General features: G+C 44.4%; 1 protein-coding gene across 1 annotated transcript in view; it reads left to right on the forward strand.

Moving 5' to 3' along the window:
• LOC140463177 (protein-glutamine gamma-glutamyltransferase 2-like) overlaps positions 1-17,127 on the forward strand; it is a 75,268-nt gene that overhangs the window by 23,627 nt on the left and 34,514 nt on the right. Inside the window, exon 6 of the mRNA XM_072556957.1 lies at positions 10,955-11,132. Within this exon, the coding sequence (XP_072413058.1) occupies positions 10,955-11,132 (178 nt within the window). The remainder of the gene's footprint in view (positions 1-10,954; positions 11,133-17,127) is intronic.

A 17,127-nucleotide genomic window follows, 5' to 3' on the forward strand; every position in this document is an offset into this window, starting at 1 on the left:
TGGTCCTATTTGCCAGCATTTGGCCTATATCCCTCTAAACCTTTATTATTCATATATTAATTCAGATATCTTTTAAATGTTACAATTTTACCACTTCCTTGGGCAGCTTATTTCATACATGCACCACCCTCTGCATGAAATATTTGCCCCTTAGCACCCTTTTAAATCTGTCCTCGCTCACCTTAAACCTACGCCCTCTAGTTTTGAACTCACGTACCCTGGGAAAAAGATCTTGTCTGTTTACCTTATCCACACCCTCATGATTTCATAAACCTCTGTAAGGTCACCCTCAGTCTCTGATGCTCCAAGGAAAAATAGCCCCAGCATCTGACCTAAAGCAGGGAGACCAGAAGTGAACACAGTATTCCAAAAAAAGGCCTAACTGATGTTCTGTAAGCCGTAACATGACATCCAACTCCTGTACTCAACTTACTGACTAATAAAGGCAAGCATACCAAACTCCTCCTGCACTATCCAGTCTACCTGTGACTCCACTTTCAAGGAACTATGAACCTAAACCCCAAGGTGTTTTTGTTCGGCAACATTCCCCAGGACCTTCCCATTAAAGTCCTGCCCTGATTTGTTTTACCGAAATACAACATCACTCTTATGTTATGGATGTGGCTGTCACTTATTATTGAAAGACTGTTTGTTTGTCTATTTTGTTTTAGAATAATGCAACACAACTGTGAAGCCTGTTGATTGATTGTCAGTACCAATTGCCAGGATGTACACGCAATCAGCATTTTGACTATAGCAGTAATTGCTGAAGAATTCTGTTTTACCTCCTGCCAATACAATCTATGTCGCCAAGTAGTATTGTCATATATGTAATATATTAAATTTACTTCATATTCCTTATTAGCTACTTTGTAAAAGTATTGCTTTTACTTGTTCAAACATTAGATTCATTGTTAACTCTTACTATTCCATATGGGAAGGGATATTTCAACTTGATATTGCCTTATAGTGTAGATCATGGACAAGGTAACCAAATGGAAGTCCCTTTATTTTGAATTCTACAAAATTGGTGGCAGTTTAATTTAGTGCACTTGTCAGTAAAATTTTGAAAAGGTTGTGATAATGCCTATAACTAAATGCCAACTTGGGTTCTGTTCATGGAATGCTTACAGGATGGCTTTTTGGAACAGCTTGTGATGGAGCCCACAAGGGAGCAGGCTATTCTGGATTTAGTGCTATTAATGAGCCAGACTTATAAAAGATCTTAAAGTAAGGGAACACTTAGAAGGCAGCGATCATAATATGGTAGAGTTCAGTCTGCACTTTGAAAGACAGAAGGCAAAATCGGATGTAATGGTGTTACAGTTGAATAAAGGTAATTACAGGGTCATGAAAGAGGAACTGATGAAAATTAACTGAAAGCAGAGCCTAGTGGGGAATACAGTCGAGCAACAATGGCAGGAGTTTCTGGTTGTAATTGAGGACACAGTACAGAGGTTCATCCCAAAAAAAAGGAAGATTACTTGTGGGGAGAGGGGGGGAGCGGGATTACGGCTGACAAAGGAAATGTATCAAAGAAACGGAGCGAGCCTATAAAATGGTCAGGAGAACTGGGAAATTAGAAGATTGGGAAGACGACAAAAACAGAGGATAACAAAGAGAGAAATAAGGAAGGAGAGGATCAAATATGAAGATAAGCTAGACAGTAATATTAGAAATGATAATAAAAGTTTCTTTCAATACTTAAGAAACAAACAAGAGGCAAAAGTAATGATTGGGCCACTCCAAATTGATGCAGGAAGGCTAGTGATGGGAGATAAGGAAATAGCTGAAGAAATTAATAAGTACTTTGTGTCAGTCTTCACAGTGGAAGACATGAGTAATATCCCAACAATTAAGGAGAGTCAAGGGGCAGTGCTGAGTATGGTAGCCATTTCAAAGGAGAAAGTGCAAGAAAAGCTAAAAGGTCTAAAAATTGATAAATCTCCTGGCCCCAATGGGCTATATCCTAGAGTTCTGAGGGTGGTGGCTAAGGAAATAGTGGAGGCGTTGGTTGTAATCTTTCAAAAGTCACTGGAGTCAGGGAAAGTCCCAGATGATCAGAAAATCACTGTTGTAACCCCCTTATTCAAGAAAGGAACAAGACAAAAGATGAAAAATTATAGGCTGATTAGCCTAACCACAGTTGTTGGTAAAATTCTGGAATCCATCGTTAAGGGTGAGATTTCTAAATTCTTGGAAGTGCAGAGTCAGATTAGAACAAGTCAGTTTGGATTTAGTAAGGGGAGGTTGTGCCTGACAAACCTTTTAGAATTATTTGAAGAGGTAACAAGTAGGTTAGACCAGGGAAACCCAGTGGACGTTATCTATCTCGACTTCCAAAAGGCCTTTGATAAGGTGCCTCACGGGAGGCTGCTGAGTAAGGTGAGGGCCCATGGTGTTCGAGGTGAGCTACTGGCATGGATTGAGGATTGGCTGTCTGACAGAAGGCAGAGAGTTAGGATAAACTCTTATTTTTTGGAATGGCAGTTGGTGATAAGTGACGTTCCACAGGGTTCAGTGTTGAAGCTGCAGCTGTTCACTTTATATATTAATGATCTGGGTGAAGGGACGGGGGCATTCTGGCAAAGTTTGCCAATGATACAAATACAATGATACAATGATACAGGTAGTACTGAGGTAGTGGGGAGGCTGGAGAAAGATTTAGACAGTTTAGGAGAGTGGTCCAGGAAATCACTGATGAAATTCAGCGTGAACAAATGCGAGGGCTTGCACTTTGGAAAAATGAACACAGGCATGGACTATTTTCTTAAAGCTGAAAATGTATTGCTGGAAAAGCGCAGCAGGTCAGGCAGCATCCAAGGAGCAGGAGAATCGATGTTTCGGACATGAGCCCTTCTTTAGGAATGAGGAAAGTGTGTCCACAAGGCTAAGATAAAAGGTAGGGAGGAGGGACTTGGGGGAAGGGCGTTGGAAATGCGATAGGTGGAAGGAGGTCAAGGTGAGGGTGATAGGCCAGAGTGGGGGTGGGGGCGGAGAGGTCAGGAAGAAGATTGCAGGTTAGGAAGACGGTGCTGATTTCGATGGATTTGACTGAGACAAGGTGGGGGGAGGGGAAATGAGGAAACTGGAGAAATCTGAGTTCATCCCTTGACAGACCGCCTACTTGCGGAACGTTTCAGAGAACACCTCTGGGACACCCGGACCAACCAACCCAACTACCACGTGGCTCAACACTTCAACTCCCCCTCCCACTCCACCAAGGACATGCAGGTCCTTGGACTCCTCCATCACCAGACCATAGCAACACGATGGTTGGAGGAAGAGCGCCTCATCTTCCGCCTAGGAACCCTCCAACTACAAGGGATGAACTCAGATTTCTCCAGTTTCCTCATTTCCCCTCTCCCCACCTTGTCTCAGTCAAATCCCTCGAACTCAGCACCGCCTTCCTAACCTGCAATCTTCTTCCTGACCTCCCTGCCCCCACCCCCACTCCGGCCTATCACCCTCACCTTGACCTCCTTCCACCTATCACATTTCCAACGCCCCTCTCCCAAGTCCCTCCTCCCTACCTTTTATCTTAGCCTGCTGGACACACTTTCCTCATTCCTGAAGAAGGGCTCATGCCCGAAACGTCGATTCTCCTGCTCCTTGGATGCTGCCTGACCTGCTGCGCTTTTCCCGCAACACATTTTCAGCTCTGATCTCCAGCATCTGCAGTCCTCACTTTCTCCTCCTATTTTCTTAAAGCCAAAGTACAAAGGAATCTGTGAGTGCTAGTCCAGGGTTCTCAAAAGATTGACTTGCAGGTTGAGTTTGTGGTTAAGAAAACAAATGTAATGTTGTCATTTATCTCGAGGGTTGGAATGTAAAAGCAATAATGTGCTTCTGAGGCTTTATAAAGTTCTAGTGTAAACATCGATTTTACTGCTACTTGGATGCTGCCTGAACTGCCGTGCTCTTCCAGCACCACTAATCCAGAATCTGGTTTCCAGCATCTGCGGTCATTGTTTTTACTTAATGGTAAGGCCCTAGGGAGTGTTGCTGAACAAGAAACCTTGGAGTGCAGGTTCATAGCTCCCTGAATGTGGAGATTGTAGGTAGATAGGATAGTGAGAAGGCATTTGGTATGCTTTCCATTTTTGGACAGTGTATTGAGTACAGGAATTGGGAGGTCATGTTGTGGCTGTACAGGACATTGGTTAGGCCACTGTTGGAATATTGCGTGCAATTCTGGTCTCCTTCCTATCAGAAAGATGTTGTGAAACTTGAAAGGGTTCCGAAAAGACTTACAAGGATGTTGCCAGGGTTGGAGGATCTGAGCTACAGGGAGAGGCTGAACAGGCTGGGGCTGTTTTCCCTGGAGCGTTGGAGGCTGAGGGGTGATCTTATAGAGGTTTACAAAATTATGAGGGGCATGGATAGGATTAATAGACAAAGTCTTTTCCCTGGGGTTGGGGAGTCCAGAACTAGAGGGCTTAGGTTTAGGGTGAGAGAGGAAAGATATAAAAGAGACCTAAGGGGCAACCTTTTCACGCAGAGGGTGGTACGTGTATGAAATGAGCTGCCAGAGGATGTGGTGGAGGCTGGTACAATTGCAACATTTAAGAGGCATTTGGATGGGTATATGAATAGGAAGGGTTTGGAGGGATATGGGCCGGGTGCTGGCAGGTGGGACTAGATTGGGTTGGGATATCTGGTCGGCATGGACGGGTTGGACCGAATGGTCTGTTTCCATGCGGTACATCTCTATGACTCTAATTGCCAATGGATTCATGGTCATCATTAGACCCCCTATCATGCTTATTTACTGAATTCTGATTCCACCATCTGCCATAGCAGGATTCGAACCCAGGTCTGCAGAACATTACCAAGGTCTCTGGATTAGTAGGCTAGCAATAATACCACTAGGCCATGACCCTCCCCACCACAGCCCTTATAACTGCTGAATAAAAGAAACATATGCAAAGCTTTTTATCTTGCCATCACCAGAACAGTCAGAAGGGGCTGAATTTTCCTGAAATTTGACTTGGAGTCAATCTCAGGGAATGCCAGCAAGGGTCATTTTCTTTGAATCCCAGCAAGTTTCCTCACACAATTTTACACTGTTTACCTCATGAAGTTCACACTGTGCCTTCAAAGTGCCATGCGCGCACAGTGATTGGTTGAGGAATTGTCAGAGATTTCTTCAGGGAATAATTAGCTCAACGTTTTTGCTTAATTTAAAAAAAAGACACATTGAGTCGGTTCGGTTAAGTTGGTTGTTCTCCATAGATAGTGGGAATTTGATATTTACTGTATTTGCCTGCTGCATATGGTCATCCATTTTATAACCCAAACCAAATACTGCTCCAGAAAATATATACATTAAAGAAAATGCTAAAATAGCCTATTCTAAACAGTTCACTGAGTGTCCTGTATGAGATAGGGGAATACAGCTAGAAGTAAAGGAAAATACAATAGAAACAAAATAGAAACATCGAAAAATAGAAGCGGGAATAAGCTATTCAGCCTTTTGTATGTGCTCCACCATTCAATTTGATCATGGCTGATCATCCAAGTCAGTCCCCTGTTAACACTTTCTCCCTGTACCCTTTAACCCTAAGAACTAAATCTAACACCTTCCTGAAAACATTTAATGTTTTGGTCTTTGTTACTTTCTGTGGTAATGAATTCCACAGACTTACCACTCTCTGGCTGAAGAAGTATCTCCTCATTTCAATAATAAATTGCCTAACCTGTATCCTTAAACATAACCCGTGGTTCTTTACTCCCAGTCACCAGGAACATCCTTCCTGTGTTTACCCTCTGTCATCTTGTTAGACTTATATATGTTTCTATGAGATTCCCCCCCCACCCCCCTTAACCTCCTAAACTCCAGTGAATATAGTGCTAACAGATCCAAGCTATCTTCATACATCAGTCTTACAATCTCCGACATCAGTTTAGTAATCCTGAACATAAAGTGCTTGGGGCTACATTCACGTCTTTACTGTTTTTTGTTAAGCCCTGGCCAGATGTAATAACGGGTAAAATCTGGCAGCAAATAGTCCATGCCCCTTTCAGAGTTCACTTGGGTTTCCTTTCACCAGAATCATATGTTGGCATTTAATATGCGACAAGAACAAATCTCCATGAAAAAAACTCCAGAAAGGTTTTAGCTAATTACATTTCATAATGATTCCTGTCAAAAAATGATTGACTGCCAAACACCTTGAGGAATAAATAAAAATGCATTATGTTAGGAGCAAACCAGAAATTTTTCTGTGACAATATCTGGAAACAAAATCTGAAAGAAATTTATAAATATTTATTTCCTTGAAGAATAAAGTGGGTAATGTTAAATTGAATCAGATTCACAAGAAAGGCAGCCTCAAGAAATTCAATTCTTATATTCATAGAAAAATAATTACAACAAGCATAATTGGTTTTGGAGAGACCTCAAGGGGCTAAAGAATTTAATAATAAATAGTTGCCATATCTTGTCGAATGACAGAGTTCCAGAAAGGTTAGAACAGAAACATATTGAACTAGTCCTGCATAAGCAATAACTACTCATCAATGTTTGACGAAATAACTAGTTCTGTGTTATACTTGGTACAGTGCAAGAGTTCACTGAATCATTTCTATTAATATGAATTGCACATAACACATTGTACAAAAATGAATTACAGATTATTAATTTATTTGGGCAAACCTTACCAGATTGTAAGTTATATGGGAAAGGGAAAAACAGCTAAAATGCACAGAGATAGGGGGCAGAATTTAATAGGCAAAAGTGGATACTGCAGATGCTAGAGGTTAGAGTCAAGATTAGAGTAGTGCTGGAAAAGCACAGCAGGTCAGGCAACATCTGAGGAGCAGGAAAATCAGGCAAAAACCGTCAATCAGGAGTGAGGCTGGGAGCCTCCGGGGGTGGAGAGATAAATGGGAGGGGGTTAGGGCTGGGGAGAAGGTAGCTGAGAGTGCAGTAGGTGGATGGAGGTGGGGTAAAGGTGATAGGTTGGAGAGAAGGGTGGAGTGGATAGGTGGGAAGGAAGATTGACAGGTGGGACAGGTCATGAGGATGGTGCTGAGCTGGAAGGTTGGAAGTGGGGTAAGGTTGGAGGGGGAAATGAGGAAACTGGTGAAGTCCACATTGATGCCATGGGCTTGAAGGATCCCGAGGCGGAAGATGAGGCATTCTTCCTCCAGGCGTCGGGTGGTGAGGGAGTATCAGTGGAGGAGGCCCAGGACCTACATGTCTTTGGCACATTGGGAGGGGGAGTTGAAATGTTCGGCCACAGGGCTGTGGGGTTGACTGGTGCGGGTGTCCCGGAGATGTTTGCTGAAGCGCTCTGCGAGAAGGTGTCTGGTCTCCCCAATTTAGAGGAGACCGCATCGGAAGCAACGGATACAATAAATGACATTGGTGGAAGTGCAAGTGAAACTTTGATGGATGTGGAAGGCACTTGCACAGAGGTGAGGGGGGAGTTGTGGGCACTGGTTTTGCAATTCCTGTGGTGACAGGGGATGGTCCCAGGAGGGGAGGGTGGGCTGTTAGGGGGCATGGACCTGATGAGGTACTCACGGGGCGAACGATGTTTACGGAAAGTGGATAGGGATGGGGAGGGAAATATATCTCTGGTGGTGGGGTCCATTTGTAGGTGCAGCCATGGCTGCTCATGCCACCTCTGTGATCACCACGAGATCCGCCACCGCAGAGACCAGCGCAAGGCCCAACTGGAACCACACCTCCGCCCCCTTCATGGCCGCTGCCGCAGCCACTTCCATCCCCAGCGACATCACCACGCGTTACATCACTTCCGCCCCCCACGTCATCACTGACGCCATGCATTCTGCCACTTCCGCCTCTGCAGCTGCTGTCATCACAACCACGTCCACCCCCATTAACACACTGCTGACATGCTCCCCCCACCTCCCCACAAATTACACTGTCACCATCCCTAACCCCCCCCCCCCCCCACCCCCCCGAACATCGGGGTGAGCATCACTCCTGCAACTGACATCACCCCCGTTCCCGCCACTACCACACCCACTGCAGTCACAGTCTCCACCCCCACTCCCAGCACCAGCCCTACACCAGGTCCTAGCTCCCAGCCCTGTCGGATTTTCACTATCTTCCCCAGACCTCCCCCTCACTGAAGACGAAAGATCAGTCCTCAGCAAAGGCCTTAGCTTCATCCCCCTCCATCCATGCATCAACAAATTCAATACGTGTTGTGACATCGAACACTTCTTCCACCACCGAGCTTACTTTTTCAATCAAGACTCCCGCCCACTTTCTGAGGAAGCCTTCGCCCACCTCCAACACACCATCCACCTGGACACCCCGTGCATGTCTGTTACCAACCCTTGACCTCTTTATTTTCAACTGCCACCGAGACATTAACCGCCTCAACCTGTCTACCCCCTTCCCCACTCCAACCTCTCATTCTCACAACACGCAGCTCTCCACTCCCTCTGTTCCAATCCCAGCCTCATCATCAAACCAGTGGACAAAGGGGGCAAAGTGGTAGTTTGGCGCACCGACCTCCACACTGCTGAAGCCAGGCACCAATTCGAAGACACCTCCTTCTATCTGCTCGACCATGACTACACCTGACATCACCAAACCATCATCTCCCAGACCATACACAACCTCATCACCTCAGGGGGTTTCCCACCCACAGTTTCCAACTTCATAGTTCGGGAACCCCACATCACCCGGTTCTACCTCCTACCCAAGATCCATATGTGTAACTACCCCGGTCATCTCAGCCTGCTCCTGCTCCACCAAATTCATCTCCACCTACCTTGATACTATCCTATCCTCCCGGTCCAGGAGCTCCCCACATACATTCGGGACACCACCCATGCCCTCCAACTCCTTTAACTCCCAATGCCTCATGTTCACCATGGATGTCCAGTCCCTCTACACTTCAATCTGTCATGACCAGGGCCTCCAAGCCCTCTGTTTCTTCCTCTCCCGATGACTCCACCAGTACCCTTTCACTGACACTGTTATTCATTTGGCTGACAGGTCCTCACCCTCAATAGTTTCCCCTTCCAATCCTCCCAATTCCTCCAGACAAAAGGGGTAGCCATGGGCATCAGCATGGGCCCCAGCTATGTCTGTCTTTTTGTCGGCCTAATGGAACAGTCTATCTTCCAGAGTTACACCAGCACTGCTCCCCACATTTTTCTCCACTATATTGATGACTGCATCGGCACCACCTCGTGCTCCCATGAGGAGGTTGAACAATTCATCGACTTCACCAACACATTCCACCCTGACCTTAAATTCATCTGGACCATCTCTGATGCCTCTCTCCCCTTCCTGGGCTTCTCCATCTCCATTGACATTTTCTACAAAACCACCAATTTCCACAGGTACCTAGATTACACCTCTTCCCACCCTGCCTCCTACAAAAATGCTTTCCCCTATTCCCATTTCCTCCACCTCCGCTGTATCTGCTCCCAGGGGGACTAGTTCCACCATCGAACACACCAGATGGCCTCCTTTACAAACCATAATTACGCCTCCCACGTGGTTGAAGATGCCCTCCAGTATATCTCATCCATGTTCCTCATCTCCGCCCTCAAACCCCACCCCTCCAACTACAACAAGGACAGAACACCCCTGTCCTCACCTTCCACCCCACCAACCTTCATATACAGCGCATCATCCGTCGACATTTCCGCCTCCTACAAACGGACCCCACCACCAGAAATATATTTCCCTCCCCACCTCTATGCACTTTCCATAAAGACCATTCCCTCCACATCTACGTGGTCAGGTCCACGCTCCCTTCACCATTTTCCTCATTTCCCCTCCCCCACCTTATCCCAGTTCCAACCTTCCAGCTCAGCACTGTCCTCATGACCTGCTCCACTTATGAATCTTCCTCCCACCTATTCGGTCCACCCTCCTCTCCAACCTATCACCTTTACCCCACCTCCATCCACCTATTGCACTCTCAACTACCTTCTCCCTGGTCCCACCCCCCTCCCATTTATCTCTCCACCTCCTGAGGCTCCCAGCCTCATTCATGATGAAGAGCTTTTTCGCCGAAATGTCAATTTTCCTGCTCGTCGGATGCTGCCTGACCTACTGTGCTTTTCCATTACTGCTCTAATCTTGGCAGAATTTAATACTCCCAATCAAAAGCAGCTTCCCCTTTTTTTTGTAGACATTTAAACAAAAATGTTGAGAGTAATTATCCCTTGGTGAATTCTCTATGGCAATTTCTCAATCAAGCCCAAGACCCAGTTTCTTATGCCATATACAGAGGAATCTCGATTATCCGGCATTTGATTATCTGAATTTCAGACTATCCAGAAATTGCAAGATTGCAAGGTCCCGATGTTTGGCTAAACAATGTTATCCGGCATTTAATTATCCGGAATTCAATTAACTGAATGAGATACGTGTCCTTTGGATAATCGAGGTTCCTCTGTAAATTGTTATTCACTTTGGAATTTTGTATTCTTGAATTCTCCCACTCCCTGAATGACCTGGGCAATGGTGAGAGAATTAGCAATGGTGACAAGAAAGAAATAATGAAATTTGTGATGTTGAGAAAAAAGATGCTTGATTTTGTTGTAATGACTAAATGAGAATTTCAAAAATGAGTGGCCAGGAGCCTAATTGAAATACGATATTATTACCATATTAACACCCATCAACTATAGAGAGGTTGCTATTTTCCCCGGTAGTGAAGAGAAACAGCATGGTGCCAATTTTAGACATTAAAGTTAGAGTGGGTACCCAGAGGGTACGATTAGGCAGGAGTGTGCAAACTGTGTACCTGGGTGGGTTGCGCTTCGGCGGGGCGGTGTGGACTTGTTGGGCCGAAGGGCCTTTTTCCACACTGTAAGTAATCTAATCTAATCTAATCTAAACCTTTTACGTGCCATGTAATCACCAGAACTGTGTCTTGTGTGAGTGACTCATTGTTTTTCTGTGTTTATATCTTTGTATAATCATTAATTATTTATTTCTTATGTGCAGGTGAATTGCAATGATGATAAAGGGATACTGCTGGGTAACTGGAGCTCTGATTATTCAGGTGGAAAATCCCCATTATCGTGGAATGGAAGCGTTTCTATCCTTCGTCAATGGAACAGATTTGATTGTCAACGTGTTTGCTATGGACAGTGTTGGGTTTTTGCAGCCGTGGCATGCACAGGTATGAAGCAGACAGAAAAGTGGGGTTGGACAAGATATGTAAGATGTCACCATTAACATTGAACTGGCATGGGAATATGCTGCTTATTGAACAATTAGGGTTCAACCTATTGAGAACTGAATATATATCCATAGACTTCATTATAACCAACTCCGACAATACATGTTTCAGCTGAGCAGGAGTTTATTTTATAATCCAATCTGAAACTCTGACACCTTTCATCTTTATATTTAAATAAAGCCTGAGCATCAATTTTTCATGATTTATTGCATCATCAGCCAGTTTGTAGTAATGAGGTCTTGCTGGAGAATTAGAATTGATTTACTCTCTGAAACTGAGCCAAAGTAAACAGTTGTGTATCGAATTAGATTTACCTGAGCAAGTTCAAATGTGAATCTGTTTCAGCTTTGTGGCAATATTCATGAAGTACAGGTGTGAGATGAAATTTCCTGATTTTTAAAATACGATTGTATTGTTTTTAGTGAGGAGTAAAATGCTTGCTAAAAACAGGGCAGTCTAGAAAAAAAACATTTCTGATTGAAAGATGCAGGCTATGAAGTAAAATGAGACAGTGACTTACTCCTAATAACTTCTCAAGGTTGTAGCATTTAATCTTATACAGTTAAATGTCCCAAAAGGTAAGTCTTTGTATGATTTCTTCTTTGATGTCTTATTGATGTAATCTGAATAATGGATTTAAACAATAGTATGAAACTCACTTTTTTTCAGTACTACTGTATTTTGGAATATTGGATAAAGAATTTGTCATTTAACAGCATATTGTTATTTCATTACTGAATGCATTGACTGTTAATGCATTTATTTTTCTTGATATATTGACCATTTAGATGGAAATTGCACTGACTCATGTATTGGCATAACAACAAGAACGGTTTACCAATTTACTTTGCCAATTAGATGGGAGCAGTGACCCTTGTCAGTCTATTATACAAATAATATTGGAGCTCATGCCATTTACAACATGCTGTAGAAAATAGAATGTAATTTCTTGGAATGAAAATATCAAATGTTTTGAATGAAGCAACGTAAATAACAGGGAAGTGGAAATTTGAAGCTTATTGCAATTTGAAGTGTAAGTTAATTCAAACTGATAATGTATTTATATGTTTGCAATAGATTTTTACATCTTTTGCATGTGATTTTGTTAAAGGTCTCTTGGCAATTTATTCTTGCTGTATTCATTTCCTTATGAGTTATTCCATCAGCATCTGGCAGCTTGTAGTAATGAGGTCTCACAGCACTATTACAATTGGAACTGATTCACTTTCTGCAACTGGTCTTAAGTAAATGGCTGAGTATTGAATGAGACTTACCTTGACCAGTAGAAATGTAAATCTATTCCAGTGTCATGTAGGAAAAGAGATCCTTTTGTACTTCAGTCAATTGAACATACATTCCTACATTTTACATACATTTTCCAAAGAGAGAATTACAATTCTTCAAATAAATTGTCTATTAGAGACCACATTTTGATCATTTAAGACATATGGTATGACACTTAGAGTCATACAGATCAGAGACAGATCCTTCAGTCTAGTAAAAACAATGACGACAGATGCTGAAAACCAAATACTGGATTAGTGGTGCTGGAAGAGCACAGCAGTTCAGGCAGCATCCAATGAGCAGCGAAATCGACGTTTCGGGCAAAAGCCCTTCATCAGGAATAAAGGCAGTGAGCCTGAAGCGTGGAGAGATAAACTAGGAGGGTGGGGGTGGGGAGAGAGTAGCATAGAGTACAATGGGTGAGTGGGGGAGGAGATGAAGGTGATAGGTCAAGGAGGAGAGGGTGGAGTGGATAGGTGGAAAAGACGATAGGCAGGTCGGACAAGTCCAGACAAGTCAAGGAGACAGTGCTGAGCTGGAAGTTTGAAACTAGGATGAGGTGGGGGAAGGAGAAATGAGGAAGCTGTTGAAGTCCACATTGATGCCCTGGGGTTGAAGTGTTCTGAGTCGGAAGATGAGGCGTTCTTCCTCCAGGCGTCTGGTAGTGAGGGAGCGGAGGTGAAGGAGGCCCAGGACCTCCATGTCCTCGGCAGAGTGGGGGGGGGGAGTTGAAATGTTGGGCCACAGGGCGGTGTGGTTGATTGGTGCGAGTGTCCCGGAGATGTTCCCTAAAGCGCTCTGCTAGGAGGTGTCCAGTCTCCCCAATGTAGAGGAGACCACATCGGGAGCAACGGATACAATAAATGATATTAGTGGATGTGCAGGTGAAACTTTGATGGATGTGGAAGGCTCCTTTAGGGCCTTGGATAGAGGTGAGGGAGGAGGTGTGGGCACAGGTTTTACAGTTCCTGCGGTGGCAGGGGAAGTGCCAGAATGGGAGGGGGATGTGGACCTGACCAGGTAGTCATGGATGGAACGGTCTTTGCGGAAGGCGGAAAGGGGTGGGGAGGGAAATATATCCCTGGTGGTGGGGTCTTTTTGGAGGTGGTGGAAATGTCGGCGGATGATTTGGTTTATGTGAAGGTTTGTAGGGTGGAAGGTGAGCACCAGGGGCATTCTGTCCTTGTTACATTTGGAGGGGTGGGGTCTGAGGGCGGAGGTGCGGGATGTGGACGAGATGCGTTGGAGGTCATCTTTAACCACGTGGGAAGGGAAATTGCGGTCTCTAAAGAAGGAGGCCATCTGGTGTGTTCTATGGTGGAACTGGGAGCAGATACAGCGGAGGCGGAGAAATTGGGAATACAGGATGGCATTTTTGCAAGAGATAGGGTGGGAAGAGGTGTAATCCAGGTAGCTATGGGAGTTGGTGGGTTTGTAAAAAATGTCCAGGTAAATTTAAGGCCCTTCCACTGACACTTTCATTCGTTTGGCCGAACTGGTCCTCACCCTTAACAATTTCTCCTTTGAATCCTCCCACTTCCTCCAGACCAAAGGCGTAGCCATGGGCACACGTATGGGCCCCAGCTATGCCTGTCTCTTTGTTGGCTATGTAGAACAGTTGATCTTCCGTAATTACACTGGCACCTATCCCCACCCCTTCCTCCGCTACATTGATGACTGCATTGGCGCCAACTCGTGCTCCCGCGAGGAGTTTGAGCAATTCATCAACTTCACCAACACATTCCACCCTGACCTTAAATTTACCTGGACCATCTCTGACACCTCGCTCCCCTTCCTGGACCTCTCCATCTCCATTAGTGACGACCGACTTGACACTGACATTTTTTACAAACCCACCGACTTCAACCCCAGGGCATCAATGTGGACTTCAACAGCTTCCTCATTTCTCCTTCCCCCACCTCATCCTAGTTTCAAACTTCCAGCTCAGCACTGTCTCCTTGACTTGTACGACCTGCCTATCTTCTTTTCCACCTATCCACTCCACCCTCTCCTCCTTGACCTATCACCTTCATCTCCTCCCTCACTCACCCATTGTACTCTATGCTACTCTCTCCCCACCCCCACCCTCCTCTAGCTTATCTCTCCACGCTTCAGGCTCACTGCCTTTATTCCTGATGAAGGGCTTTTGCCCGAAACGTCGATTTCGCTGCTTGTTGGATGCTGCCTGAACTGCTGTGCTCTTCCAGCACCACTAATCCAGATCCTTCAGTCTAACCAGTCCATTCTGACCATAATCTCAAACTAACCTAATCCCACTTGACTGCTCCTGACCCATATTCCTCCCAAACATTTCCTATTCATGTGCTTATCCAAATGTTTTAAATGTTGCAACTGTACCCACATCCACCACTTCTTGAGGAAGTTCATTCCACCTGTGAACCACACTGTGTAAAGTATTTGCCTGTCATCTATTTTTTTAAATCCCTGTCCTCTCAATTTAATGTGTCCCCTAGTCTTGAAATTCCCCCATCCTCGGGAAAAGGCAACTATATCTTTAAAAACTAGCATTTGTGCTTTATTATTAGATTAGATTCCCTACAGTGTGGAACAAGCCCTTCGACCCAACAAGTCCACACCGACCCTCTGAAGAGCAACCCACCCAGACCCATTTCCCTCTGACTAATGCACCTAACAGTATGGGCAATTTAACATGGCCAATTCACCTGACCTGCACATCTTCGGACCATGGGAGGAAATCCGAGCACCCAGAGGAAACCCACGCAGACACAGGGAGAATGTGCAAACTCCACACAGTCAGTCACCCCGAGGATGGAATCGAACCCATTATGCGTATTTTTTTTTGTAATTGTTTGCTTCTTGCTTCCCCTTAGCATTTTGTAGTTGGGAATGATAAAATAAAAGAAATTGTAAAATGCTCTCAAGACTTAGTAATAATGGGTGTTTTTCATGATTTGCTCAAATTGATCCAAATCTAAATCTTAAGGAAGTTTTAGTTGCTTCACTAACTCTATAACTGCACATCAAATGTTCAGTCACGGTGCTATCAATGATTCTTCTGAGACTTTTCCTGAGTGATTCTGTTTATCACTGGCTGAGGGGTAATACATGTATATGTGCCACTCAAATCACAGCAGATGCTGGTTAGTTGTGTTGTCAGTTCAGGGTTGACTCTGCTGATATTTCCCACCAGAATGCTGTCAGTTTGCAACCAGACGACTGGGGGAGAGTGTGCCTTTGCAGGTGACGCTTTTATGGAAATGTGAAATATACTTACCACATAATGTTGAGCTGAAGGATTCCACCCACCTGCTTGAAATTATTATTCTGGCTTACTGCAAGTTAAAAAAAAGAATGATTGATATGTAATGTTTCAGTCAATTGATAGTAACGATGCTGCAGCTAGCAGGCCTATATACAAATGTACAAAGTGGGAACACAAGTAGACCATTTGGCCCTTCAAGCCTGTTCTGCCATTCAATGATGTCTTGATTGATGTGCTTGTGAGTTGAATTCCCATCAACGCTGAAAACCTTTGATTTTCTTGACAAGCAAGAATCATTCTACCTGCACCTTAAAAATATTCAATGACCCCCATCATCACTGACTTCTGAGGCAGAGTTCGAAAGTTGCACAAACAATAGCATAACTAGTAATCCATACACTTTAGCATCGATCAATACAGCCTACAAAGATTATTCATCTTCTCTATCCACATCAACAGTTAGTCTGCAATTCATTGTATCCATTTACATTCCCCTGAAAACATCCGATTCAATGCTAGTGTAAATTCAGATGTAATGGCACATGACCCGTCTGGGATTTGCTAAGTTTGCAGATGACACAAAGATAAGTGGAGGGATAATTAATGTTGAAGAAGTGGGGAGGCTGCAGAAGGATTTGGATAGGCTCGGTGAGTGGGCAAATGAATGGCAGATGAAATACAATCTGGGAAAGTGTGAGGTTACGCATTTTGGTGGAAGGAATAGAGGTATACACTGTTTTCTAAATGGAGGAAGGCTTTGGAAGTCTGAAGCACAAAAGGACATGAAGTCCTAGATCTCTTAAGGTTAACATGCAGGTTCATGTGCATGTGAGCAAGATAAGTGCAATGTTGGCATACATTTTTGAGAGGGCTAGAATACAACAGCAGACATGTACTGCTGACACTATATAAGGCTCTGGTCAGACTGCATTTGATATATCTAAGAAAGGGTGGGTTGGCATTGGAGGGCTCCAGAGGAGGTTTACAAGAATGATCCCAGGTGTGAAGGGTTTGTCATATGAGAAACAGTTGTGGACTCCAGGTCTGCACTCGATGGAGTTGTGAAGGATGAGGGGGGATCTGATTGAAATATACAGAATACTAAGAGGCCCAGATGGGCTGGTTGTGGGAAGATGTTTCCATTAGTAGGAGAGACTAGGATCCAAGAGCACAGCCTTAGAATGAAAGGCCAATCTTTTAAAACTAAGATGAGGAGGAATTTCTTCAGCAGATGGTGGTGAATCTGTGGAATTCATTGCTGCAGAGGACTGTTGAGGCCAAGTCATTTGAGTATCTTTAAACAGAGATAGATAGATTCCTGATTAATACGGGACATCAAGGCTTACAGGGAGAAGGCAGGAGAATCGGTTTGAGAAATGTATCAGGCACAATCAAATGATGGAGCAG

This window comes from Chiloscyllium punctatum, chromosome 37 (genome assembly GCF_047496795.1).
Source record: "Chiloscyllium punctatum isolate Juve2018m chromosome 37, sChiPun1.3, whole genome shotgun sequence".
In the NCBI taxonomy this organism is placed as follows: domain Eukaryota; kingdom Metazoa; phylum Chordata; class Chondrichthyes; order Orectolobiformes; family Hemiscylliidae; genus Chiloscyllium; species Chiloscyllium punctatum.